This window comes from Ammospiza caudacuta, unplaced genomic scaffold (assembly GCF_027887145.1).
Source record: "Ammospiza caudacuta isolate bAmmCau1 unplaced genomic scaffold, bAmmCau1.pri scaffold_39, whole genome shotgun sequence".
Lineage (NCBI taxonomy): Eukaryota > Metazoa > Chordata > Aves > Passeriformes > Passerellidae > Ammospiza > Ammospiza caudacuta.
Genome location: NW_026683124.1, coordinates 3,057,817 through 3,085,257, shown reverse-complemented (window position 1 = coordinate 3,085,257; position 27,441 = coordinate 3,057,817). Strand labels below are relative to the sequence as shown.

General features: G+C 50.4%; 2 protein-coding genes across 2 annotated transcripts; one reads left to right on the top strand and one right to left on the bottom strand.

Moving 5' to 3' along the window:
- Nucleotides 1–734: 734 nt before the first annotated feature.
- LOC131571830 (olfactory receptor 14J1-like) lies at nt 735–1,730 on the bottom strand. Its single transcript, XM_058824596.1, has one exon. It carries the CDS (start codon nt 1,713–1,715, stop codon nt 735–737), a length of 981 nt encoding a protein of 326 aa, XP_058680579.1. The 5' UTR covers nt 1,716–1,730.
- A 15,461-nt stretch (nt 1,731–17,191) lies between these two features.
- LOC131571829 (olfactory receptor 14J1-like) lies at nt 17,192–17,956 on the top strand (the record flags this gene model as incomplete). The annotated part of the gene is made up of 1 exon (XM_058824595.1): nt 17,192–17,956. A coding segment is annotated over one exon (765 nt), but the record flags the coding sequence as incomplete, so codon positions are not given.
- Between the last annotated feature and the right edge of the window lie 9,485 nt (nt 17,957–27,441).

Genomic DNA, 27,441 nt, shown 5'->3' with positions numbered 1-27,441 from the left:
TGCTGCTGCAGCTCCAGAGAAGGCAACAAAAGGGCATCTCTGCAGAAAACTCTGCTGGGAGATCCTTTAGTTCTATTAAAGCCACCAACAGTGCAGCTCCTCATTGACACAATTGGTGGCTCGAGGGAAGGTGGAGAAAAAAAAAGAGAAATGGAAAAACAATGCTTTTATTTTATGGACAATATTGAAAAACTAAAACACAGGGGAAAAAAAGAACAAAGCCAAAAGAATTATCAAAGATTATTTATATTACAAATTATTTATATTATCTAATAATTATATTACTTAGCCTGTCCCTGCTGCAGCCCCGGCACTGCCACCCTCAGGGCTGTGCCCAGCCCCGAGAGCACTCAGGCCCTGCAGCAACACCAGGGCCACCAGGGCAGCGGGACAGGGCCACGGCACCAGCACTGGCAACACCCAGTGCTGCTGCTGCTGCTGGGCACAGCTGCTGTGCCAGCACTGATCTGCCCCCAGCTCTGCACACAGACATTGCTGCTGTAGCTCCAGAGAAGGCAACAAAACGGCATCTCTGCAGAAAACTTTGCTGGGAGATCATTTAGTTCATTTAAAGCCACCAACAGTGCAGCCCCTCATTGACACAGTCTGTGGCCACAAGGAAAGTGGAGAGAAACAAAATGAGAAATGGCACAAGGAATGGCTTTACATTGTTGACAATATGAAAATATTAAAACAAAGGAAACAGATCTCCAAAATGAAACCAACAAGAAGTATCAAAAATGAGTTTTATTACAAGTGGTTTGCAGAAATTGACCAACAGTTAAATGTTTCTGAAACCATGCAGTCATCAGTGTCCACACTGCAGCCTTGAGCTCCTGATTCCTCAGGCTGTAGATGAGGGGGTTCAGGGCTGGAGGCATCACTGCGTACAGAACTGACAGGGCCAGATTAAGGGATGGGGAGGAGATGGAGGGGGGCTTCAGGTAAGCAAATGCTGAAGTGCTGACAAAGAGGGAAACAACAGCCAAGTGAGGGAGGCAGGTGGAAAAGGCTTTGTGCCGTCCCTGCTTCGAGGGGATCCTCAGCACAGCCCTGAAGATCTGCACATAGGAGAAAACAATGAACACAAAACAACCAAATACCAAACAGACACTAAATGCAATGAGCCCAAGTTCCCTGAGGTAGGATTGGGAGCAGGAGAACTTGAGAATCTGTGGGATTTCACAGAAGAACTGGCCCAGGGCATTGCCCTGGCACAGGGGCAGGGAAAATGTATTGGCCGTGTGCATGAGAGCATTGAGAAAGCCACTGGCCCAGGGAGCTGCTGCCATGTGGGCACAAGCTCTGCTTGCCAGGAGGGTCCCGTAGTGCAGGGGTTTGCAGATGGACACGTAGCGGTCATAGCACATGATGGTCAGAAGTGAAAGCTCTGCTGAGATGAAGAACACAAAGAAAAAGACCTGTGCAGCACATCCTGAGTAGGAGATGTTCCTGGTGTCCCAAAGGGAATTGTGCATGCCTTTGGGGACAGTGGTGCAGATCATGCCCAGGTCGCTGAGGGCCAGGTTGAGCAGGAAGAAGAACATGGGCGTGTGCAGGTGGTGGCCGCAGGCTACAGTGCTGATGATGAGGCCGTTGCCCAGGAGGGCAGCCAGGGAGATGCCCAGCAAGAGGCAGAAGTGCAGGAGCTGCAACTGCCGTGTGTCTGCCAATGCCAGCAGGAGGAAGTGGCTGATGGAGCTGCTGTTGGACATTTTCTGTGTCTTGGCATGGGGATCTGTAAAAAAGTAATCATGGAATACTTGGGTTTGGAGAGCACTTTAAATATCCCAGCACAGCCTGTGGGCAATTTTCCTCCACTGCCTGCCCAGGGCTCTGCTGCCTGGAGCTGTCCCTGCCAGCAGCTGCTTCCCTGTGCCAAGGGCTGGGCCCTGCCAGTGCTACCAGAGCCAAGCCCAGCCCTGGGGGCTCAGCTCTGCCCTGCAGACCCCTCCCAGCTCTGGCACTGCCCAGGGGCAGCTCTGGCTCTCCAGGCTCTGATGGCTCTGTAAGAGCAACCCTGAGGAGGCTGAAAAAGCAAAACTGATGCAGCTTCTTGGGGGCCCTGTGCAGGTTTCTGTCACTGCCTGGCTTAGTAAGATCTGAGAAAAAGCTATTTTCTTTTTCTGAACCTTAACTGAGAGATTAATATCAATGTGCAATTTTTCATCCTGGCAACAGAAAGCAGTAGATTAAAAAGGAAAGATTTTCCAATTTATGCAGCCCCAGCCTTGCTGTGCTCCCTGTATAACCTACTTGGAAATATTCTACAGTTAAATGTCATGCTGGGAGCAGTCCTGAATGATGGAGCATCCTCAACAGACAAAGAAAACACTTTCAAGCCTGACCAACTGTCTCCTCCCACCCAGATCTTGTACCCCAGCACTGGGAGCAGCTGCCAGGGATGGCTGAGGGCTGTCCCTGGCTGGCAGCAGAGTCCCTGCCCCAGCACAGCGCCCTGGGCTGCAGGACCCTGCTCTGCAGGACAACCCTGGGCACCCCTGGCTGCTCTGGACAAGAGACAATCAGAGAATGTACTCACAGGGTCTGTAGGCATTGGGATGTTCCAGCTTTAGGAGATGGCTCCAGGAGCTGCAGCTGCATTGTCCTGCAGCCAGAGGTTCCTGTGCCAAGGGCTGGCAGTGATTGTTCCCCAGGCACTTCTCAGCACCTTCCCAGCCCTGACTGATTGAAGCTCTCTGTGCCTCTGTGCTGGGGATGGGGTGGCTGCAGGCAGTGCCCCAGCCCTGCTGGGCTGGCAGAAGAGCTGCTCATCAAGAGAAATGTGCTTTTGAAGCTCTTCTTGGTTACCAGGAGCTGCCTCTGTGCCAGGAGCCAAGCCCAGCTCAGCAGCACAGACACAGCACTAGGACTTCAATGAGCCTCTGGGGCTTTGTGCTCAGGCCCTGAACATCATTTCCTGAGAGGGAGCTGAAGAAACCTCTCCAGAACTTCAAGTCAGAATCCAACTCCAAAGTTTCTTGGAATTTTAATGGGTCACACTGAGGGACACGACTGAGAAAGTGTCCCCAGGCCCCAAGCAGAGCAGAAAACTGGAGGCAGTGATGACAGGTGGGGACAAAGAGAAGCCAAGTCTTGGTGCCCTGGGGCACAGCAGGGTCTGTGCCACCAAGGGCTGTGAGGAGACACCTTGTCCTGAGGCCCTGGGACCTCCTGGCATAGCCTCAGCTAGGCTGGGCACTGTCAATGCCTTGTCCTGCCCTCAACATCCCCCCCTAACCCAAATCCCAGTGGCCTCAAGGATCTGCTGGAAGGAGTCCCTGGGGAGCCTTGCTCAGCAGTAGCCCTGGGGAATCCTTAATGCTCCCTGTAGGGACTGCAGATTGGGTTTGGGTTTGGCTTTTGCCTTGGAGTCTCTGAGAGGTTTGTGCAATCATGGCCTCCAATTATCTGCTTTAATTAGTCCCTGGAGAGACTTTGTCAGTAACAACACTCAGTGGGGCTCATTAGTACTTTAGGGTACTTCAGTTATTTTAAGGTACTTGGTGTTTCCCTTTTGATACTGACTCTGTGAGAGGTTTGTACAATCATGTCCCCAATTCTCTGTTTTAACGAGTCCCAGGAGAGCTTTGTACTGACACTCAGTGGGGCTCATTAATGGTTAAGGTTTTTAACATATTTTATGGATTTAAGAATACTTTTAGGTACTTTTAAGGATTTCCTTGCCCACACTGAGTCTCTGAGAGGTTTTTGTGCCATCCTGACCTCCAGTTCTCTCCTCCAATGAGTCCAGGAGGAGCCTGTGTTGAGTATCTTCCCTCTTTCTGTTTTACAACCAAGATGGAACTGAAAGAATTTTGTAAGACTTTCTAAAAGCATCCAAACAAACATGAGACAATTAACAATACAACAACAGCTAAGAAAATTAAATGTCATCTTTTACATAGACATCATCCAACCCTTTAGTCCCTTGGATTGGAAGAGTTCATGGACCCAGTCTTTGTTTTCCCCTTGAAGCTTCTTGAACTCTTCATTCAGTACTTGAATGCTCTTGTGGATTGACTCGCTGTGGCTGGAGAGGTTCATGCAACACATGCCCTCAGAGTCTACACAGCCATGCCCATGTGCCCAGAAAGAAAATTCTATTGCTGTTCTGCAAGGTAGCATGTCTGATGGTCTCTATGTCCTTTAGCTGCAGCCACCCAAGGTAGTCCAAATTGGGGGTGCAATCATCCGATACCTGGATTAAAGCTTTCAAAGCCATCTCTTTGATATCATCCAATACTTTTCTGGGGACACCTGGTACTTGATCATCTAGTCGGCTTTGCTGTCCTTCTCCAGCTAGATGGTTGATTTTCAATTCTGCCCTTGCCTCATTATTAGCATAGTCTGCTATTAATTGATTTAGTAAACACTTCCATCCCCCTTCCCACAGGTTGTATTCTGTAGGCGACAACAACATGGTCATAATAAATTTTAAATCATAGGGAGTTATGATGTGCAGTAAACATGGCCCTCATTAGGCCATTAAAACAAAGGAAGTCCTTCCTATGGTCTTTAGCTGCCCTACACAGATCCTTGACTTCCCTGTAAACCAATGGCTGATACCTGGGATTCTGCCCCCTTCTTTCATAACATACCGGGGGCAATGAGGGATTTTGAGACTCTTTGCCAGTCTCCTTCCTTAACTGCTTCCTTCTGAATCCTTTCCTAGGGACCTTCTGGGGTTGAGGGGAAAGGTGGCTCTGGGGAATCCAAACTGTCTTTTGGAGAGGAAGAATAACTTTGAGGAGAAACATTTGGATTAGAAATAGTGTGACAGTTGGGCTTAGTATCTGTGACCATGGGGTTATATTATTGCTGGAGGGTGAGGCAAAGGGCACTGCCATTTTGTCAGGTGTTGGGGAGGAAGGGTCTTGATTTACGATGGCAGACTTCCAGGGTAGAGTTCTGGAGGCATTGCCCAGGGTTAAAGTGGAATGATTGACAGTAGGGACATGACCCACAGTTATGGGGGTGGAGTCTGGAGGTTCATTCAGGGCAGAAGAGAAGGTTGTGGTAGCAGAAAGTGGAGGAGCCAAGATGGAGGGAGGATGATCCGGCTCCCAAGCCACATTCAGGCTCCTTCCATCTTGAGTCTCCAGGGCATGATATTCCAAGACCACGTGGCCATTGCCATCTTGGACCACTGTGGAAGGTCTGAGAAAGGCAAGTTTGAGGGGAGGTCCTGAGTTAGGAGTGACCAACAGATTCAGTTTTTGAGACATTGCTTGCTGGTGAAGGGTCTCAAGGATGGTATGGAAGATGGGGAGCATGTGGGCTACAATGGGCTCCCTTTTGATCGAAAGGTTGTACAGTTTAAGTCCCAGTGAGTCCTAAAATTCAGTGGTATGGATTTCATCAGCAGAGGCATCTGGAAAATTTTTAATGATCCACCTCATGATTGATTTTAATTTGTTCTTTGAAAATATTTTGTCATGATCTCTTTGAATTACCTTAAAGCATCCATATATGCTCCTTTCTACTTTGGACATCTGGCTGCCCATTTTTCTCCTTCTCCACCTTAGGGGCAACAGCCACCAGAACACACCAAATCAACAATGGGACTTGGGTGCATATTGTAAAAACACAGTGGCAAAGTGGGCAGTAAATGTCTTGCATTTCCCCAAACCCACCTGCAATCCTATGCAGGAGAAACCGTTTTTGCCCCTGCCGATCCCGGGCTGAGGTCCCTCGAAGAAACAATGAATCCATCAGGCCTGCAAAATCCAAAATCCCGGGGAGCACTGACCTATCCATCAGCTAACCCCAGCTCACGTGACTGAAACAGGGAGCCCTGAATGTCTTGGTGCCTGTTCGTGTGCCAAAGGTCACAATGAGGGTGGCTGCGACAAACTTCTCTGAGTCCCTGACTTCCGCAGGGCGAGGGTGGCAAAAATGAAAAGGAGTGGGTTCGATGGAGTTTCCCAAAAAGAACTTTAATTACAGGGTGAAAAACAATAAACATGGAGAAGTCGAGCACGGTACGAGGGGCAGTATCCTAAAACCTGAGACAAAGAGGAAGTCACAACATTGACACTTGGGGCTAGAAAACTTGAAAAATAGAAGTAACAAGTAACCAATAAACCAATACAGGATTAGAACTTGGACAACTTAGCATAACAACACTAAAGGCTTATGGGAAAAGTCTCAAGCTCACCCTAAGTAAATCGAATGATTCCTAGAACTTGAAACTCACGCCCAGTTCTTCCAGGGTAAAATCTGTCTGACTCTAAATTACAACTGGGCTAACTCCCACACCGCTGCTTTGCACTGGCCCCTTGGGACCATGCGGCCAAACAGAGCCACAGTGCTATCCTTGGTTCCACAAGGCTCTGCAGTGTCACATTGGCCCCTTCATTTCACAAGGCTCTCAAATGTCACATTGGCCTCCATAGGAAGGAAACCACAGAGCCCCAATGTTTCACGAGCTGATGAACAGCAGCCATCAGCGGCCAAGGCAAGCCTGACCTGTCTGTCCTGGCAGGTTTGCTTGGAGCAACCCTTCGATATTTGAAATTACGAATGCGGAGTCCTAATTTAGAATATTTGTGCCTGGAAAAGAGGGATTTTTTTTTCCATACAAAGAAAAGCACAGGGCCTTTTCCAGTGTTTGGAAAATAGATGAGTTCTGCCACTCAGGAGTCAATGACCGGCGAGACTTTTCTGTCCTGGCAACTTCAGTCTGGCAGCAATCCTTGAATACACAGATATTTGGAGGTGGAATCGGAATTTTGGCCATGGATTCCTGGAAAAAATGGACAGTTCTTTTCCATAAAAAGAAAAGCCCAGAGCCCCAATGTTTCAGGGACAGATGGGAATGGCCTTCAGCATTCCAAGATCAGCCAGACCTGTCAGGTGACCCCTGGGAAGCCAAGGCAGCCACACCTATTTCATGTTCCCTTCCTTCCACAGGGCCCTGCAGTGTCACAATGGCTCCTTGCTTCCATGGTGCCCTCAGGTGTCATAACGGTCACTTGATTACACAAGTCCTTAAGGATCTTAATGGTCTCCATGGTTCCACAAGGGCCCACAGTGCCATAATGGTCTATTGGTTCCATGAAGTCCCGCTGTGTCCAATGGCCCCTTGGTTCCATTGGGGCCCAGTAGTGCAACAATGATTCCCTTGGTTCCACAACTTCCCATAGTGTCATAAGGGCCCCTTCCTTCCATGAGCCCCTGCAGGATCACAATTGTCTCCCTGATTCCATGGGGCCTTGCAATGCCACAATGTTCTCCATGGATCCACAGTGCCCTGCAGGATCACATTGGGCCTTTGGCTCCACAAGGCCCTGAAATGCAGCAATGGCCTCTTGGTTCCACAAAGCCCTGCTGCTTCACACTGGCCCTTTGGGACTATGAGGCCCAACTGGGCCAAATGTGCTTGGTTCGAAGAGAACAGAAAGATGTTCTCGGCTCCACGAGGCCCCAGAGTGTCACAGTGGCCCCTGGGATCCATGGTACCCTGCGGGGTCACAATGTTCCTCTTGGTTCCACAAGTCCCTAAGTGTCACCATGGCCCATTGGTTCCACAATGCTCCGCAGTGTCACAATGGTCTCCATAGGAAGGAAACAAGTGAGCCCCAGTGGTGCAGGGGCAGTCACCAGAGAAGCAGTCACCAGAGGTCAAGTTTAGCCCAACTTGTGTCATCCTGGTTTTTTAAGATTTTCTAAGCCTTCTGATTTTGACATTCTTGTAGTGAACTTTCTCACACAATTTCTTTAAATAATTCATTTTTTCGCATTCCTTTTATGGAGGAGGAGAGAGTTGAAGGGCTGTTGGTTTGACCAGTATCATTGGAGAGGTGGCACTGTCACCCTCCAATCCGCTGTTACTTTTGGAAAACTATAAATGTTGGAGTCAGAATATAAACTTCACTTTTTTGCTTCACCTTGAGAACAGTGATGTGTGCTTCTGTTCTTTCCTGTCCTCTAGTGACATCAGGGGAGTGCCAAAGTGTACTGCAGCCTAGGCTGGGGCAGAGTCTAGATTGCTGGTGAGGTTTTATTGTCACCCCTCTTTGGTGCTTTGCCTGCTGTTCTTGTGGTAATGGCAACCTCTGTGGGTTTAGAGGAGGATTCCCTCATTTTGGATCTCTGGAGGGGGGGCCCTGCAGTGGAAACAGGTTTCTATTTCCTGGAATGATTTTGACCGATTGCTTCTATGAGTCCGAGAGTGAGGGCTCTTTTTGGACTCTGCAAAGCCGTTCTCCAAGGAGGAGTTGTCTCTTGTGAGGGTACACCTCATGGAGGCCCTCTTTGATGATTGCACCGTAGACGTGGGATCACTGCTGGTGCAGTGGAAAAAGTGTGAGGATCTCTGGCGGGGATCTGGTTCTTGTACCCCTCGGAGTTCCCAGTGGAGCCCTCCTGTCTTGGACATGGACGAGGGGAAGTTTGAGTTTCTGTGCAGTGTGGAGCTCTCTCCACACCCTGGGACGGTGTGCTGAGGGACGGGTCCAACACGGGGGATGGCAATTGTTCCCCAGGGGTGGATTTGGCTGTGCCAGGCTCCCTTGTGCCGCTCTGCAGTGATGCGGCTCCACGGGCTGCACCTCTCTTGGCACCCCTCCCCTGCTCCATGTCGGGGACAGGGCCCCGTGCCGGTCTCGTCCTGTCGCAGGCATCTTTTCATTAAAATCCTTTCATTAGGATTTTTCCTCCTAAGCTGAGACCTTTGAGCAACAAAGTGTAAACAATGTTGATCTGCTGCTGTGCAATGCAACAGGTGGATTCGTGATAAGTCTGCTGTGGATGTTTGGATTTACTGACCACTCACGGCAGAGGTGCTCTTGCTCTCTGTGGCAAGGAGGATTGTGATTGCAAACCATGTGAGGTGTAATTGTAATGATGCTTGTAGGGGGGTCATAGTGGCTCTGCCTGGTTTTCCTACTGTCTCTTAGATGACGGAGGCCTGTGCGGACATCATCCCCTCGGTTGGAAGTTGGCTGCCGTGGCTGCCGCTGTGCAGCCAGTCTGGGCAGCACCGCAGGGCGGGCGGCCACAGCAGGGGACTGCGCAGGCTGGCAAGAAGCAGGGGAAGAAAGCACAGTAGTTCAGATTTCCCATGTTCTTATGTGGTCGGTGTGGTAGGTCGAATCTCATGTCCAATATCTGCAAGGAGACTGTTCATGTTAATGGCCAGGCTTTACTGGGCTCGGGAAACGAAAAGCGGAGCGCGCAGCAGGCACGTGCCCAGACACAAGCTTCTCTCCGGACCTCGGAGACGATGGAGGTCTCCTTTGCCGTCTTGCAGCCAGCACCCATGGATCAGCAGTTGTGGATGTCTGCACCACAGCAACAGTTGTCTCAGAATCTTGTAAAATACACAAGGTTTCCCTGGATTCCTTTGATCCCTTGGGTGGGGGCATGAGTGCTCTCCTGATGGGGAGATCTGGTGCCACCCTTCAGGGCATCATTGTGCCCCTGGGGCTCATTGTTGCAGATTTCACAGGGCAGATTTGTGCCATGGTCTCCACACCCACCCCTTCCCGTCGCGATCCCGAAAGGGACACAACTTGCTCAACTTGTGCCTTTTAAGTCCTTTTTTGGCAGGACAGCTGATCGGTCGCGTGTAGCTAGTGGCTTTTGATCCACTGGGCTGCCTCAAGTTTGCTGGACTGCTGTCCTGACGAAGTACCGTCCCGAGATGCTGTGTACCCTGTCTGTTCCTGGTGCGATGCCATCGGAGATCCACCTCTGCAGGCTTCTTGACAGCGGTGCTGACATCATGGTTCTCTCCCTTTCAGCCTTGTCCCCAGAGTGGCCCCTGGATCCGGTGGGGACGTCTGTTGCGGGCCTGGGAGGGACGGCGCAATGCTACGTGAGCGAGCGGCCAGTGCTGGTCCCGAATCCGGAGGGACAGGCGGCCTGGGTTAGGCCTCATGTTACTTCAACTCCTGCCAATCTCTGGCGGAGGGATGTTCTTCTGTCTGGGGGGTGTGCATTGGGACAGATTTTTTATGGGGGCCACTGCAATGAAGGGCGCAGAGTGTCTTACGCCTCCTAGTCGGTGTCTGGTGGACAAATCTGTCTAGAAGAAGCAGCTTATCTCCCTCAAGATAAATTGGTCGCCCTTCAGAATCTGGTGCAGGAGCAGTTGGACCAGGGTGAAGCCGTCAGGGGGGCTTTGTACAAACCACAAACCAGACAGGGCTGCTGTAGAACGTGCCTCAAGCTGCTTTAATTTTCAGCATCAGTCTCATTACATGGTTTATGACAATGGGAAGATACCATCCGCTCACATTCCAGGCAGCAGACCAGGAACTTAATGTTACAACTTACTGTATAAGTTTCTTGACCAATCACACAAAGCAAAAGCACATTGTCAGTAGTTCTACCCAATCACCACAAGCACAGGTAAGTTTGGTTAAAACAATGCTTGCTTATTTCAAATACTATACCTACTTGTAAGCCTTAAAACACAATGCACAGAGCTCCATTATTAAGCTTTAACCTTCCTAATATCTAGGTAGATAAGCTTTCTGTAGCTTAGAGAGTTATTCTATACAAATGTTAATACAAAGGCCATTGTTCTATTTGCCCTTGCTTTTCCACAGTTTAAATAATTTTTCTGCTGACCTATCTCATGGCTGCTGCATAGCTCTGCTCACAGTTCTGCTGTGTCTGAGGCCTGCATCTTGAAGCTTTCCCAAAATCCTCTAATTTTGTGGATTCCCACACAGGGTCATCTGGAGCCTTCTACCAGTCTCTGGAACACTCCTGTCTTCTGCATCAAAAAGAAATCTGGGAAGTGGAGGTTGTTGCAAGACCTCCGAAAGGTTAATGCTGTGATGGAAAGCATAGGGACATTGCAGGTGGGCATGCCATCGCCTACCATGCTTCCCCCAGACCAGACTGGTCGGTCCTCATTGTGGATCTGAAGGACTGTTTCTTTACAATTCCTTTGCATCCCGATGACAGACTGAAGTTTGCCTTCTCAGTGCCAGAGATTAACAAGGCTGAGCCCACACAGAGATATCAATGGAGGACGTTGCCCGAGGCATGCAGAATTCTCCTGCCTTGTCTGGAGTTGGCAAGCAGTTTCCCGATGCATGTCTGTATCATTATGTGGACAACATTCTGGTGGGTATGCCCACCCAGGATGAGCTGCTGAGGATTCAGCCTCCGTTGCTTGATGCTTTGCATGCTCATGGACTGCAGGCGGCTCCAGAAAATGTTTAGCAACAACCACCTTGGAAGAACTTGGGGGTCAAAATTCTGGAAGGGATGATCCGTCACCAGGAGGTGCAATTTGTGCATTCTGTGAAGACACTGAATGATGCTCAGAAATTGTTAGGTGTCATCACTTGGTTATGTCTGTACTTGGGGCTAACCGACGTACAGCTGTCTCCTCTGTATGATTTGTTGCAAGGAGACTCTGATCTAAAGTCACCTCGCACACTGACCCCTGAGGTGCCTAAGGTGTTGGAGGTGGTTCAGCAAACTGTTTTGGCTTGTGTAGTTCTTCGCGTTGATCCCTCTGTTGATGTCACTGTGTTCATCAGCACTCCAGATTCACATCCCACGGGCATCACTGGCCAATGGAGTGACAAATGGTTCAATTCCTTGCACATTTTGGAATGGGTTTTTCTGCCCCATCAGCCGCTGAAGACGGCAACTGCATTGTTTGAGCTGATTTCTCACTTGATAATCAAATGCCGGCAACGGTGTTTGCAATTGATGGGTGCAGATCCTGCAAAGATCATTCCCCGTGGTGCAATGGGCGGATTTTTACTGGAGCTTTGCAAACAGTGTGTGCCTGCAGAGTGCTCTGGAAAACTTTTCAGGGTGAGTCATTTATCATCTGCCCAGCCATAGGTTACTGCATATGGCAAAATTCACACAATTCTCTTTGCGGCCAAAAAACCAGCCAGGAACCCGTTCAAGGGTTCAAGGACCCACCGTCTTCACTGACGGTTCAGGGAAAACAGGAAAGGCCATTGTTACCTGGAGGGACGGATCTGAATGGCAGATTTTGGAAGGCCATGAGGATGGGTCAGCCTAATTGGTTGTAACTGAGGGCTGCTGTCATGGCATTTGAGAAATTTTCCCAGGAACCTTTCAAATTGGTCATGGATTCCGCCTATGTGGCCAATACCGCACAGAGTTTGGGTCATTCTGTTTTGAAGGAGGTCAGTAATCCTGCCTTGTTTCATTTACTGAAGACCTTGTGGTGTGCCATTCAGGCCCGGGTTCATCCATTCTATGTTCTGCATGTGAGGAGTCACACCAATTTGCCAGGCTTTATAGTGGAAGGTAACACGAGGGCTGACAAGTTGGCTAACCCAGCGTGGGTAGCGCCTCAGCCTGATACACTCATGCAGGCCAAGGCATCACATGGGTTTTTCCACTAAAACGCACATACCCTGCAGAAGCAGTTTCAGCTGATGCCAACTGGGGCTCGTGACACTGTTGAGTCGTGTGATGACTGCCATGCACTTGCTCTGCCTTTGCCGGCTGGAGTAAATCCCAGAGGCCTTAGGGCCTTGGAGCTTTGGCAGACCGATGTCACCCAGGTTGCCGAGTTTGGCCGGCTCAAGTATGTGCATGTCACGGTGGACACATTCTCCTCTGCGATGTGGGCTTCAGCTCGCACTGGGGAGAAGGCCCATGATGTCCTTGCCCACGGGAGGCAGGCCTTTGCCGTTCTGGGCATACCTTCTGCTGTGAAAACCGACAATGGTCCTGCTTATGCATCGCAAAATGTGCAGCAGTTCCTGCAGTTGTGGGGTGTCTTGCACAAGTTTGATATCCCTCATTCTCCGACTGGTCAAGCTATTGTAGAATGCCCTCATGGTACTCTGAAGCGGGTTCTTCAAAAACAAATGCAGGGTGAAACCCCGCACAGTTGGTTGGCAAAAGCTTTGAGTACAATCAATCATCTCACTGTGCCGCAGAACTCAAATAATCCTGTCATTTTGAATCACTATCTCTCATTGCAGGCTGTGGACGAGGCACATCAGCCTTGAGTGAAGGTTCAGGTTTGGAATTTAGTCACTAAACAGTGGGAAGGTCCCTATGACCTTATCGCTTCGGGGCGCGGGTATGCTTGTGCATCCACATATACTGGGGTATGCTGGGTACCTTCGAAATGTGTTCGCCCTGACCTGCGACCGCAGAGACAGAATCCAGCTGATGAGCAAGATGGAAACTGTGACCAACCTGAAAGGCATCAAGCAGAGGAATCATTGAGTGATGACTCAGATGCAGATGATGAGAGTGATCACTCTGATGATTCCTCCGCAAGTGGACACCAAACATTGTTCATATTTTCTTTTTCACATTGTTCATTTTCTTTTCTCCTTTACTCTTTTTAAATGGAAAAGAGTGAGATGTCGCCCTGATTTTTCAAGATTTTCTAAGCCTTCTGATGTTGACATTCTTGTAGCTAACTTTCTCACACACTTTCTGTAAATAACTCATTGTTTTGCATTCCTTTATGGAGGAGGAGAAAGTTGATGGACTGTTGGTTTTTCCAGTGTCATTAGAGAGGTGGGACTGTGACCCTCCAATCCACTGTCACTTTTGGAATACTATAAATGTTTGAGTCAGAAAATAAAGTTCCCTTTTTTCTTCACCTTGAGAACAGCTGTGTGTGCTTGTGTTCTTTCATGTCCTGTAGCGACAATTGTTGACTTCCACTTCAGTGAGACTCGATAAAACTCAAGTCTCACTTCAGTGTTGTGGCTGACCTGAAGGCGTACATCTTCCAGCGACATCTGGCTGGCAGAATCACTGCTGGAGACACTCATAGTGAGCTCAATTAATCTGGTGCCTGTTCGGGTGCCAAGTGTAGCATTGTGGCACCACTGAGGCCCTTGGAGCATCCGGCACTGATAAGCCAAAAGCTCACTGCCACCTTAGAAAGCTGACAGAATAGGCAGGATGGGTCTTCACATGATCTCCTGTAATCTGGGTTTATTGGTACAGGAACCGGCCACAAAGCCCAAGAAGGTCCAGAGACAAAGATAGGGTGTAGGCTGAGGGCACAGGGCTTTATATGGGATAGTGAGGGTGGAGCTGAGGGTCCGGGTCCAACGGATGTAGGGGAAAATGGTGCAAAAGAGTAGTTAGGGTCAAGTCAGCCAATATGGAAACAGGGGCAGAGGAATGCAGTAAACTAGGGCCAATGGAGGGACTAGACAAATGTGGACAACAGGGCTTGAAATAAGTAATGTGCTAATGGGCCAATGGGTAACATAACTTTACAAAAATTAGCATTTGCCTGCAAAGATCTATGGGAGAAGCAAGCATCTCACCCTAACATGAAAGCTTATTCCTCTTGCTTGGGACCAGCCCTTCCAGGCTGGTAGATTGAGACTCTGATGGTAGGACCCTGGGCCTCCACACACCCTCACAGATGGCCCAGGGCAGACCTGGACTGATCTTGGTGGCACTTGGGTTTGGCAAACACTTGAGGAGGGTGTCTGTTTTCAGTGGGGAATTTAGGAGTATTACATTACTAAAATAAAAGAAGAAAACCCCTCTGAGTGCCACCAGTTCTCCAAGCAAAGCTGTCCCCAAGTCACAGAGGACAGACAGGATGGGGTTGGCGAATGTGGAGCAAGGTGGTGTACACAGGGTCAGATCTCAAGGCACAGGTTCTCTGATCAGTCCACACCTCTTGATGAGAGTCCCTGGGTCAATCAGTCATTGAATGCTGCAATTATCTCTGTTCTAAAGAGAACAACACACCCTTAAAACAGAAATGGGGATTTATTAGAATCTCTTTGAAATATTTCTCAATAAGTATATAAAAAGAAATTCCTAATTAAATGAACAACAGAGGATGGAAATAAAGGCAGAGGCATGGTTTGTCAGGACTTGCTTGGTCCTAATGACCCCTGTGGTGGATTTGGAGCTGAGCCCTGGAACCTCAGGACCTGAGAGGAGATTGCACAAACCTTTCCAGGAGTCAAAGTCAGAAGAAAACCTCAAAGTGTCTCAAAGAACAAATGGGTCCCACTGAGGTCCATCCCAACACAGGCCCCTCATGGGCTGCTTGGAGGAGAGAACTGGAGGCCAGGATAGCACAAAAACCTCACAGAGAAAATGTATGGAAAGGAGAATCCAAAGTACCTTAAAAACCTTGAGTATCTCAAATCGTTAATGTGCCCCACTGAGTGTCAGTACAGAGCTCTCAAGGGATTCATTAAAGCAGATAGCTGGGGCCATGATTGCACAAATTTCTCATAGAGTTTGTATGAAAAGTGAAACACCAAGTACATTAAAATAACTGAAGTACCATAAAGCATTAACAAGCCCACTGAGTGTTGTTACTGAGAAAGCCTCTCCAGGGACTAATTACAGCAGATAATTGGAGACCATGATTGCACAAACCTCTAAGAGATTCCAAGGCAAAAGCCAAACCCAAAGTCCTTTGAAAAACCTGCAGTCCCTGGGAGCATTAAAAAGCCCACCCAGGGCCATTCCCGAGAAAGGCTCCCCAGGGACTCCTTCCAGCAGATCCTTGAGGCCACTGGGATGTGGGCTAGGGGGGGATGCTGAGGGCAGGACAAGGGGCTGACAGTGCCCAGCCTGGCTGGGGCTGTGCCAGGAGGCCCCAGGGCCTCAGGACAAGGTGTCTCCTCACAGCCCTTGGTGGCACAGACCTTGATGCTGTTCCCCGTGGCACCAAGACTTGGCTTCTCTTTGTCCCCACCTGTCATCACTGCCTCCAGTTCTCTGCTCTGCCTGGGGCCTGGGGACACTTTCTCAGTCGTGTCCCTCTCTGGGACCCATTAAAAGTCCAAGAAACTTTGGAGATGGATTCTGACTTGGAGTTCTGGAGAGGTTTCTTCAGCTCCCTCTCAGGGAATGATGTTCAGGGCCTGAGCACAAAGCCTTAGAGGCTAATTAATGTCCTTGTGCTGTGTCTGTGCTGGTGAGCTGGGCTGGGCTCCTGGCACAGAGGCAGCTCCTGGTAACCAAGAGGAGCTTCAAAAGCACATTTCTCTTGATGAGCAGCTTTTGTCCCTGCTCAGCAGAGCTGGGGCACTGCCTGCTGCCATCCTGGGCACAGCACAGAGGCACAGAGAACTGCAATCAGTCAGGGCTGGGAAGGTGCTGAGAAGTGCCTGGGGCAGAATCACTGCCAGCCCTTGGCACAGGAACCTCTGGCTGCAGGACAATGCCATCCTGGAGCCATCTCCTAAAGCTGGAACATCCCAATGCCTGCAGACCCTGTGAGTACATTCTCTGATTGTCTCTTGTGCAGAGCATCCAGGGGTGCCCAGGGCTGTCCTGCGGAGCAGGGTCCTGCAGCCCAGGGCGCTGTGCTGGGACAGGGACTCTTCTGCCTGCCAGGGACAGCTCTCAGCCAGCCCTGGCAGCTGCTCCCAGCACTGGGGGACAAGACCTGGGTGTGAGGAGACAGCTGGTCAGGCTTGGAAGTGTTCTCCTTGTGTGGGGTGGATGCTGCATTGTTCAGGACTGCTTCCAGGATGGCATTTAATGCCAGAACAAATAGATTATACAGGGAGCACAGCAAGGCAGGGGCTGAATGAAAGGGAATTTCCTGCTTTTTGAATATACTGTTCTGGGTTGCCTGGATAGGAAAGTGCACATAGATATTCATCTCTCAGTTCAGGTTGGAAAAAAAAAAACCCAAAAAAACCCCAAAATTCTCTCAGATGTTAATAAAACAGGCAGTGACAGAAATCCTTGCAGGGCCCCTTAGAGGCAGCATTGGTGTTGCTTTCCCAGTCTCCTCAGGGTTCCTGTGATGTTGCCATCAGAGCCTGCAGAGCCAGAGCTGCCCCTGGGCAGTGCCAGAGCTGGGAGGGGTCTGCAGGGCAGAGCTGAGCCCCCAGGGCTGGGCTGGGCTCTGGCAGCTCTGGCAGGGCCCAGCCCTGGGCACAGGGAAGCAGCTGCTGGCAGGGACAACTCCAGGCAGCAGAGCCCTGGGCAGGCAGCAAGGGTGAAAGTGCCCCCAGGCTGTGCTGGGATATTTGAAATTCTCCGCAAACATAACTTTTGTGTTAGTACTTTTTACAGAGTCCCATTTCCTGAGGCACAGCAAATGTCCAACAGCAGCTCCATCAGGCACTTCCTCCTGCTGGCATTGGCAGACACACGGCAGCTGCAGCTCCTGCACTTCTGCCTCTTGCTGGGCATCTCCCTGGCTGCCCTCCTGGGCAACGGCCTCATCATCAGCACCGTAGCCTGCGGCCACCACCTACACACGCCCATGTTCTTCTTCCTGCTCAACCTGGCCCTCAGCGACCTGGGCTCCATCTGCACCACTGTCCCCAAAGCCATGCACAATTCCCTCTGGGACACCAGGGACATCTCCTACACTGGATGTGCTGCTCAGCTCTTTTTCTTTATGTTCTTCATTGGATCAGAGCTTTCCCTTCTGACCATCATGTGCTATGACCGCTACGTGTCCATCTGCAAACCCCTGCACTACGGGACCCTCCTGGGCAGCAGAGCTTGTGCCCACATGGCAGCAGCTGCCTGGGCCAGTGCCTTTCTCTATTCACTCCTGCACACAGCCAATACATTTTCCCTGCCCCTGTGCCATGGCAATGCCCTGGGCCAGTTCTTCTGTGAAATCCCTCAGATCCTCAAGCTCTCCTGCTCCATATCCTACCTCAGGGAATTTTGGCTCATTGTGTTTTCCATTTCTTTACTATTTGGTTGTTTTGTGTTCATTGTTTTCTCCTATGTGCAGATCTTCAGGGCCGTGCTGAAAATCCCCTCTGAGCAGGGACGGCACAAAGCCTTTTCCACCTGCCTCCCTCACCTGGCTGTGCTCTCCCTGTTTCTCAGCACTGGGTTTTTTGCCTACCTGAAGCCCCCCTCCCTGTCCTCCCCATCTCTGGATCTGGCCCTGTCAGTTCTGTACTCAGTGTTGCCCCCAGTCCTGAACCCCCTCATCTACAGCCTGAGGAACCAGGAGCTCAAGGCTGCTGTGAGGAGACTGCTGACTGGATGGTTTTGGAAATATTAAAGAGCTGGCCTATTTCTGCCAATCATTTGTAATAAAAGTAATTTTTTATACTTTTTGTTCATTTGGTTATGGGTTTTTTCTTTTATTTACTTTTTTAATCTTCTCCACAAAGAAAGGTCACTTTTTATGCCATTTCCCATTTTGTTTCTCTCTACCATCCCTATGGTCACAGACTCTGTCAATGAGGGGCTATGCCATTGCTTCCTTTAAACGAACTAAAGGATGTCCCAGCAGAGTTTTCTGCAGAGATGCCCTTTTGTTGCCCTCTCTGGAGCTGCCACAGCAATGTCTGTGTGCAGAGCTGGGGGCAGATCAGGGCTGGCACAGCAGCTGTGCCCAGCAGCAGCAGCACTTGGTGTTGCCAGTGCTGCTGCCATGGCCCTGCCCCGCTGCCCTGGTGGCCCTGGTGTTGCTGCAGGGCCTGAGTGCTCTCGGGGCCAGGCACAGTCCTGGGGGTGGCAGTGCCAGGGCTGCAGCAGGGACAGGCCATGGGCACTGCTGGGGCAGCGCTGACACCTCCAGCCAGGGCCTGGGGGCTCCAGGCTCCTTGCCCAGGCTCTCTCAAGAACACACCCAGGCCAATGCTCAGCACAGAAAAGCCCCGTGAGCAGCCCCAGGCTGGCCGTGGGCAGGCTGGGGGCAAACAGCATGGCTGGGGCTCTGCAAGGGCCCTGGGGCAGACAGGAAGGAGCAGCAGAGCAGGGGCTGATCCATCCCCAGTGCCCTGCACAGCCCAGGGCAGCGTCCCAGAGCGTCCTCATGGATCTGCTAACAACATCCCCCCCTCTGCAGCCCTGGCCTCTCCCCCAGCTCACACAGGTGCCCCATCCTTGCAGGCACACACACGGCAGCACTGGCTCAGCAGCCCCTGTTTGCATTGCACACAGCAGGTGGGAGCACCCCGATGCTGTTGGTTTGGGGACATGAACCTGAGGGGGCACAAATGCCATCAGCCCCTGGGGCCAGCAAGGGCTGGGGGACACCAGGGAAACCACTCAGCTTTGTCCTGGCCTCTGCAGTCAGCCAGAAAGTTTGTTCCCATCAGCTGGGAGTTTCCTGTCCCACTGCAGACGCTGTTGCTCAGAGCCAGGGCTGCCTGGCATCCACCCCCAACGTGCCCTGAGCATTTCCTTTGCTTCACCTTTGCTTTCTGTACTCTTTGCTTGTACAAATTTCTTCCTCTTGCCCACCCCTGTTCCCTCCCCTGCAAACAGCCAATCCCTGTTTGCCCTTTCCTCTCTGGCCCCACTCCCCATTGCAGTTCCTGACTTGGCACCATGGGAACATCCCTTGGGCAGCAGGATCATCCTACAAGTGCTGCAGGAATTGTCTGCAGGCTCCTGCAGTGCCTGGTGCTGCTCCCTTGCCAGAGGCACCCCAGGCCAGGGGGGCACATCTGGGCTGCTGTGTCTGGCTCTGGGGCTCCCTGTTCTGGGCAGTGAGGAGGAGCTGCAGAGGCTCTGCAGGACTGACAGGATGGGCTTTGGGGCTGGCAGGAGAAGCTGAGGGACCTGGGCTGCTGGAGCTTCTGCAGAGGAGGCCCAGGGCTCCTCCTGCAACTGCTCCAAGGGTGGTTTCAGAGAATCCCAGAGTCAGCAAGGCCGGAAAAGGCCTTGGAGGTCATCGAGTCCCACCTGTGCCTTGACACTGCCTTGTCTCCCCTGAGCCTTCTCTTCTCCAGGATAAACAACCCCAGTTCCCTAAGCCACTCCTCAAAGCTCTTGTGTTCCAGACCCCTCCACAACCTTGTTGCCCTTCTCTGGAAATGCTGCAGCCCCTCCATGTCCTTCCTAAATTGGGGAGCCCAGAACTGGACACAGCATTTAAGGGGCTGCCCAAGCAGTGCTGAGCACAAGGGAAGAATCCCTGCCCTGCTTCTGCTGGCCACACCATTCCTGATCCGGGCCAGGAGCCATTGGTCTTCTTGGCCACCTGGGCACACTTCTGGCTCATGTCCAGCCTTCTGTCCGTCAGTCCCTGCAGGTCCCTTTCTGCCTGGCTGCTCTCCAGCCACTCTGTCCCCAGCCTGTAGTGCTGCAGGGGTTGTTGTGGCCAAAGTGCAGGACCCAGCATTTGGACTTCTTAAACCTCACGTTGTTTGATTGGGGCCCTGGATCCATCCTTTCCAGTGCCCTGTGCAGAGCCCTCCTACCCTCCAGCACATAAACACTCCCAGAGAACTTGGTGTCACCACGGTTCCACAAGGCCCCAGAGTGTCCCAATGGTCTCCATGATTCCATGAGGCCTCCCAGTGTCACAATGTTCCTTTTGGTTCCCTGGCATCCCTTGGTGTCACAATCTCACCATGTCCCCCAAGGCCCTGCAGTCTCACAGTGGATCCTTGGTTCCATGTGGTCTGGCAGTGCAGCAATGCTCTCCTTGGTTCCATAGTGTCACAATGGCCTCTTGGTCCCAAGGGCCACTATGGTGTCAAACATGTTTCTTTCATTCCAGGAGTCCCTGAGGAGCAGCACTGACCCTTTGGTCCCATGGGGCCCTGCAGTGTCACAATGGCCCCATCATGACACCATGTCCTGCTCTGTCACAAAGCTCTGCATGGTTCCACAAGGCCCTGCAGGGTCACAGTGGCTTTTTGGTTCCATGAGGCCTCAGATTGCCACAACGAATTCCTTCGTGCTGCAGTGTCGCAATGGAGCCCTGGTGACAGAAGATCCTGCCGTGTCACCAGGGACCCTTTGGTTCCATGGGACAACACAGAGTCACAATTGTTCCCTCAGTTCCCAGAGTCCCTGCAATGGTGCAATGGCGCAATAGCCCCTCGATTCCATTGTTTCCAGGCTCTCCCAAGGGTCTCCTTGGTTCCTCAGTGTCACAATGGCCCTTAGGTTCTACAAGGCCCCGAAGGGTCACAGTGGCCTCTGTGGTTCCAGCAGGACCCAGACTGTCACCATGGACTCCTTGCTTCCATTCTGCCCCACAGTGTCACAATGGCCCCTTGGCTCTGTGCTGCCATGTCACAGTGTCACCATGGTCGTCTTAGTGCCACCAGGCCCCGCAATGTCACAATGGCCCCTTGCTTCCTCAGGGCCCTGCAGTGCCACAATCATCAGAGAATCAACCAGGCTGCAAAAGGCCTTGGAGAGCTTCAAGTCCAACCTGGGACCCAACACCACCTTGTCACCCAGGCCATGGCACTGAATTCCACAACCAGTCTTTCCTTATACACTTCTAGGGACACTGACTCACTCACTTCCCTGGGCAGCCCATTCCAATGCCGAATCACCCTTTGTGTGAAGAATATTTACTAAGGTCCAGTCTAAACGTCCCCTGGGGCAGCTGAAGGCTGTGTCCTCTCTTCTTGTCGCTGTTCTCTGGGAAAAAAGCCCAACCCTGACCTGACTGCACCCTCCTGTCAGGGAGTTGTAGAGAGTGATGAGGTCTCCCCTGAGCCTCCTCTTCTCCAGGATAAACAACCCCAGCTCCCTCAGCCGCTCCTCACTGGACTTGTGCTCCAGACCCCTCACCAGCCTTGTTGCCCTTCTCTGGACACACTCCAGCCCCTCCATGTCTTTCCTTAACTTGGAGACCCAGAACTGGACACAGCACTCGAGGTGCTACCAAACCAGCACTGAGGACAGGGGATGAATCACTGCCCTGCTCCTGCTGGCCACACCATTCCTGATCCATAGGAGTGCCAGGTGTATGATGAGGGAAATGGTGGGAAGGGGGTGAAGGCAAAGTGTTCCTAATTGTCAGCCATGAAGGGTCTTGATTTTCATATCTATGCAGACTGCATTAGAAGGTGCTGGAGGACATTGCTGATATGGACATTGCTGATACCAAAGTATAAACAAGAAATGAAAACTTAACAGGAGAGACCAATTCTATCTGCATTGTTTTCAATATAGGATATTGACTTTGAATACACTTCTGAAATTGAATTAATCACAGAAGGATTGAGAATATAAATGTTCCCAGAAGCTTTTTTTGTTCAGGTGTTTTGAACAAATGTTTATGAGCTTTTCTCACTGAATTCCTGAACTGAAGAGTTCAAGAAAGATGAGGCTGCTGGAGGAATAAAATCCATGAGCAACCTCCAAGTGGCTGAGGATCCATCCCCATCAGAGCAGCAATGAACAGAAATGGGCACAGCTTTGTGGCTGCCCCAGCTCCGGGATGGGCCCTGGGCCTGGAGCAGGAGCAGCTCTTGAGGGCCCCAAGGCCAGGGTTCTTGTGTTGTCCTGGGCAGATGGGATGGCAGCAGGGGCTGCAGAGCTCTCAGCATCTCCTGCAGAGGGGAGCACGGCAGCCAGGGAGCCTCCTTTGGCCTTGGCCAAGCACCTTCCCCCATGGTGGGGCTGAGTCCTGTGGCAGCTGCAGCTGCTGCTGTGCCCTTGCCAGGGGCTGAGGCCGTGGGGCAGTGCCCAGAGCAGCCTGGCCTGAGCAGAGCTGTGGGACCAGAGCCGGCTGGGCTGGGCTGGGGAGAGGCCCTTGGTGCTGTCCAGAGCTCAGGGCAGCTGGCAGAGCTTGCAGGGAGCTGGGCTGGGCTCAGAGAGCCTGGCCCAGAAACCATCAGTGTCCATCTCAGCCTGGCTGAGCGTGCAGGGGCAGGACTCAGGCCAGGCCTTGTGGGGCAGGGCCAGCGCCTGTGCAAGGCATTGCAAACAGGCAAGTGGCCCAGAGAGGAGGCTGCTCTGTGCCCTTGGAGGCATGGACAGAGCAGGGAGGGGGCCCAGGACATTTGTCAGCGCCAGCCTCTGTGCCCATGCATTGGCAGCCCTGGCTGCTGAGCCCAGCTTTGGCCTGGGCTGAGTTTGGCTGTGGCCCAGCTCCATCCTCCTGCGGGGCTCAGGGCCTGTTCCCAGCCATGGCCAGCCCTGGCTGCCTCTCTGCTGGCCCAGAGGCCGGCAGAGCCTGGGGCAGGGCTGTCTGTGCAGCCCCACAGGTGCCCCGGGCTCTGCAGGAGCTGGCAGAGGCTGCCCGGCAGGGAGGCCATGGGGCACAGAGCCCCAAGGCTGCTGTGGGCACCAGAGCACAGGGGCCGTTCCCAGCCGCAATGCTCCTGGCCTGGGCTGAGCCTGCACAGGGGCTGGGCCACCATGGCTGGGCCAGCACAGGGCCACAAAGGGGCCACGCAGCCGCTGCCGGGGCTGACAGCAAGGCCAGGCACACACAAGCAATTGCTGAGCATGGCCTGCGCTGGCCAGGCCTGACTGTGCCAAAGGCAGAGCTCAGCTGCCCTTGGGGGCTGCAGGAACATTCCAGAGCCCAAGGAGCCTCCATGGCTGTGCTGGAGACCAGGGCTGCAGGAGGGAAATGCAGGGCTGCTGCGGGATGGGGAGGACATTGAATTCCAGCACACACCTCAGCTCTCTGATGATCCCGGCACCATGCTGGGCCCTCTTTCAGACTGGAGCAGAGCAGATGTTGATGGGACAGGAGCCCTGCGGGGCTGTCAGGGACCTGCAGCCTGCAAGGTGCTCTGCTCTCCCTCAGGTGCTCTCTGAGAGATCCAGTCCCAGCTGGGCACCTCAGGGCGCTAGTGGCACTGCCTGTTCATGGGCACACAGCTGATGTCTGCCTGGAAAGGGGCACAGGTTTTAATACCTGTTCCTTTCCTAATATACAAGCAAATCTTTATTACCCGACTCACTTGAGTACTTTTAGGAGATGGCATATTTTTCCACAAGGAACAGGAATTTTCTGGATCTACTGGATTCTTGTACTGATTCCAGGAAAAAATATCAGTCTTTTTCTCTATGTTAGTCACCAACACTTAGTCTAATATTTCATGTTGCTCTTCCTTCCAGTGTTTCCAGTTCTCATGTTTAAATGGCCATGTCTAAGGACATCTCTTCACTCGACCACCTGGATCTATGACCTTCCCATTGATCCCAGATTTCCTTCTTCAGATGCTCTCTGGTCATTCAAGTGCCTCTCAACTGAATGGCTTCATGCTTTGAACTTCAGGGAGTTGTCCAGACATTCTGATGTTCAAATATATATCACATTAGACAACAACCTAATTGTCATTATATCTATCACAGAATTACATTTTCTTATGTCTCTGTCTAAAACTGTTCCAGAACAGAGATCCCCTGAGGATGGTGGACATGTCAAATGCTCCTGGGACATGACAAAGAGCTGAGGGAAGAGCTGTGATGGTTATTAAACTGTTCAAAGGTTCAACTTGTGTTTGTTGGCAAGAAACCTTCCTGTGCCTCTGAGTGTCACCAGGCCCAAAGGACACAAACCTGATGAGTTGTGGTTTCCACTGCAGGGGCATTTGGACCTTGGCTCTGCACAGGAGAGCTCTTCATCCCCTTCCTCTCTTTTTGTCCCTCTGGGCATGGAGGGAGCTCCTGACTTCAGCCTGTGACTCGTGTGTGCAAAGAGCAAATCTGGGCAGAATTGGGGCAGGGAGGGTTTGGGGGGACCTTGGGATCTGTGCTGGGCACAGAAAGTGTTTTCCATTCCTCTGAGACTGTCTGTTGTGGAAAGTGGATTTAATATCCAGCAGAGGAATGACTTTTGCATTTGATGCTGCTGTGCCTTCCCTTGGCTTTGTTGGCTGACAAGAAATGAACATCCCTCTGTGTCTCAGGCAGCTCCTTCTCCAAGGAAAGCAGGTGGGAGTTGGAGCCAAGGAGCTGAAAGCTGCAGGTGCAGCTTCATCTGGGCTGGAGAGAGCTCAGATGTGCACAAGGCTGCTCTGAGTGCCAGGGCTTGGATGGAGCGAATGGTGGGGTGGGGTAAGGACAGAGTCTGATTGATTGTCAGCCATGAAGGGTCTTGATTTCATATCTATTCAAACTGCATGAGGAGGCACTTGGATTCACTGTCAGCTGGAGATTGGACGTATCAATTAATTGACAGGGAAAAAACTAAATTTGACCTAAGTAATCATTTCTCACTGTCTTTTTAAAGAGAATCTATTCAACTTGAATAGACTACTGGAATTTGTCTAATTAACCACAAAAGATTTGAAAATTAAATCAAATGATTCCCAGAGGCTTGGCTTGTTCAGGTGTTCTGAATGTTAATGAGCCCTGGGACACTGAATTCCTGCACTGAAGAGCTGAAGGCTGAACAAGCTTCTGGAGCAGGAAAATTCAGCAGCAGCCTCCAGGGTGCTGAGGATGTCAGCAGCCCCCACTGAGGCCATCCCTGCCCGGAGACCGTAGGGCAATGGGCAGACAAGGAGAGCGTCCCTGGGGCTGGGGCAGCACAACTCAGAGGCACCAGCGGCTCCAGCTGGGAAATGGAGTGTGGAATGTGGCTGGGAAAGCCCTGCCTGGGCTGTGCCAAGTAGGACAGACAAGCCCTGACTCCCATTCCCCAAACAATTTTTTCAACTTGACATTTCAAAGGAATTGCATTGTTTGTCCTCTGAGTTGGACTCCCTGGAGAAATAACAACAAGAGATTCTCAGGAGCTCAAAAGAACTAAACAGCTTTTACTGGGTATTTTAGAAAATCAGAGAAACTTTGGCAAAAGGTTTACTATGACATCCTAGTGGTTTTGGTTTGATAATTCAGGATTTTTCTAATCTTGAGATTTCTTAATTATTGTATTGATGAGTGTGGTGGGTTTTAGTATCGGGTAATCATTTATTTATTTATTTATTTATTTATTTATTTATTTTGTTGTGAGATTGGACTAAGAGAAAGGTAAGGTATGCCGAAAATTTTAAAGGGTATAAAGAAAATTTTATTAAAAGCAGATAAAGGAAAAAAGGTAAGTACGAATTAAAATAAATTCTTTAGAACACAGTTTTTTCTTTACAACTTTTCTTTTATTTTTTTAACCTGACAATATAAAGAAACTAAACTGAAAATTTCTAGTAGTTTACTATTTCTAGATTTGTCTTTTTTTAGTTTCAGGGAGAGATGGTTTTCTTGTTAAGTTGAGTTTTTTTACACGATGAAATTTTTTTTTGTGGTCCTTAATTTTGTCATGGATAACAGTTGTCTGGGGAACTTCGCTACTGTGAATTTGTTTTTTGCTACAAGCTGTTTTACAACTTGTTGATGGGCCATGTTGACTTATGAGGTATAGTTTTAAATATGAGTTGTTTAAAGGTAAATGTTTTTATTATTTCCTTTTAAAAAATATTTTTATCTCTGGGAATAGCAATCTTCTCTTGGGGGTACTGGATTATATTTTCCCCCCTGTTTAAATTTATATGAAAGTACAGTTATTTAAACAGTTGTTTTATGTTAGCATGGTGGTTTTTATTTGGTATGAATTTGAATTTTTTATAGGTTTTTTTTTAATGAGAAAGAATTTTTTCCTTATAATTTATAAGAGGATTTTAGTTTTAAGGATAAAGTATTTTTTCCTTTTGTTTAATTTTGGATTTAATTTCTTCTTTACTCACTTTGATGGTTTTTAATTTTTTTTATATGCTTGTATTTTGTTTTTCTTTTACTCAAGGTAGGATTGAAGTATTAAAAGGATTAACACCTGACCTATCAGTAGCTTGTGGTTGAAGTTGTGGTTGGGTTGTGATAGGGTTTGTTTTATGGTTATGGTTGGTTTTGGTGGGGTTTGGTTTTTAATTTCACTTGTAGGATACTTTTGTGTGGGTTGTAGGTTCTGGGGGTTTCTGATTTTAATTGTCTTGTGGGGAGGGGACTTGATGGTAAGATTTTAATAGCTGTGGCTGGCTTTGTTCCGGTTAGGGTTTTGTAGCCTCTTTTGTTTTCCTTTTGGGTAGCTGTTGGGGTTTGGTTTGGTTAGAATGGCGCCAATGGCGGGGGGAGGGGGCAGCCTGGGCAGGGGGGAAGGGGCTCAGCCCATGGTAGGGTTGCTTGGTTTGGTTTGGTTTGGTTTGGTTTGGTTTGGTTTGGTTTGGTTGAGATGGGGGCCTGGGCCAGGGCCCACTACTTCTTTATTGATTGGAAAAGAAAGAGGAGGTTCCTGAGTTTTTTCACCTTTAACATAGGTGTTTCACACAGGCATGTTCAGTATCTTAGTGGTTTAACAGATTGTCAGTTACACAAGAAGTTTTATATTACTTCTTAAAATTCTTCTCATGTCAAATTACAACAGATATTCAATGAACGAAAAGCACTTCTCAAAGCATTGACTTGGGCCATTCAGCTTCACAAACTCTAAGCCTGTCCAAATTAATGCTAATCAAAATTTGCAGGTGTACAGAAACAGAAGAAGAAGACACAGAAGGAGAGAAAGAAAAAAAGATCCAGAGAAGCACAAACACAGATACCAACTCCTGGATTCCAGCAGTGTTCAGGTGGAAATGCCAAGAGGAGGTAGGGTCAAGATGTGTGCTTGCCTTGTGGTCAGCCTAAATATCCCTGGTCTTCCTGGGCCCTTTCCCCAGGTGGGCCTTGGGCTCATTTGGTCCCTCAGGAGCTGGGCTGGGGCTGCAGAGGTGGCTGTGGAGCATTGCCTGTGCGTGTCCAGGGACTGGCAGCCACTGCTGGGCTGGGATAGAGACTCTGGGGGGATTGGGGTTCCAGGGCAGGGCAGGGCTGGGGTTCCAGGGCAGGGCAAGGCTG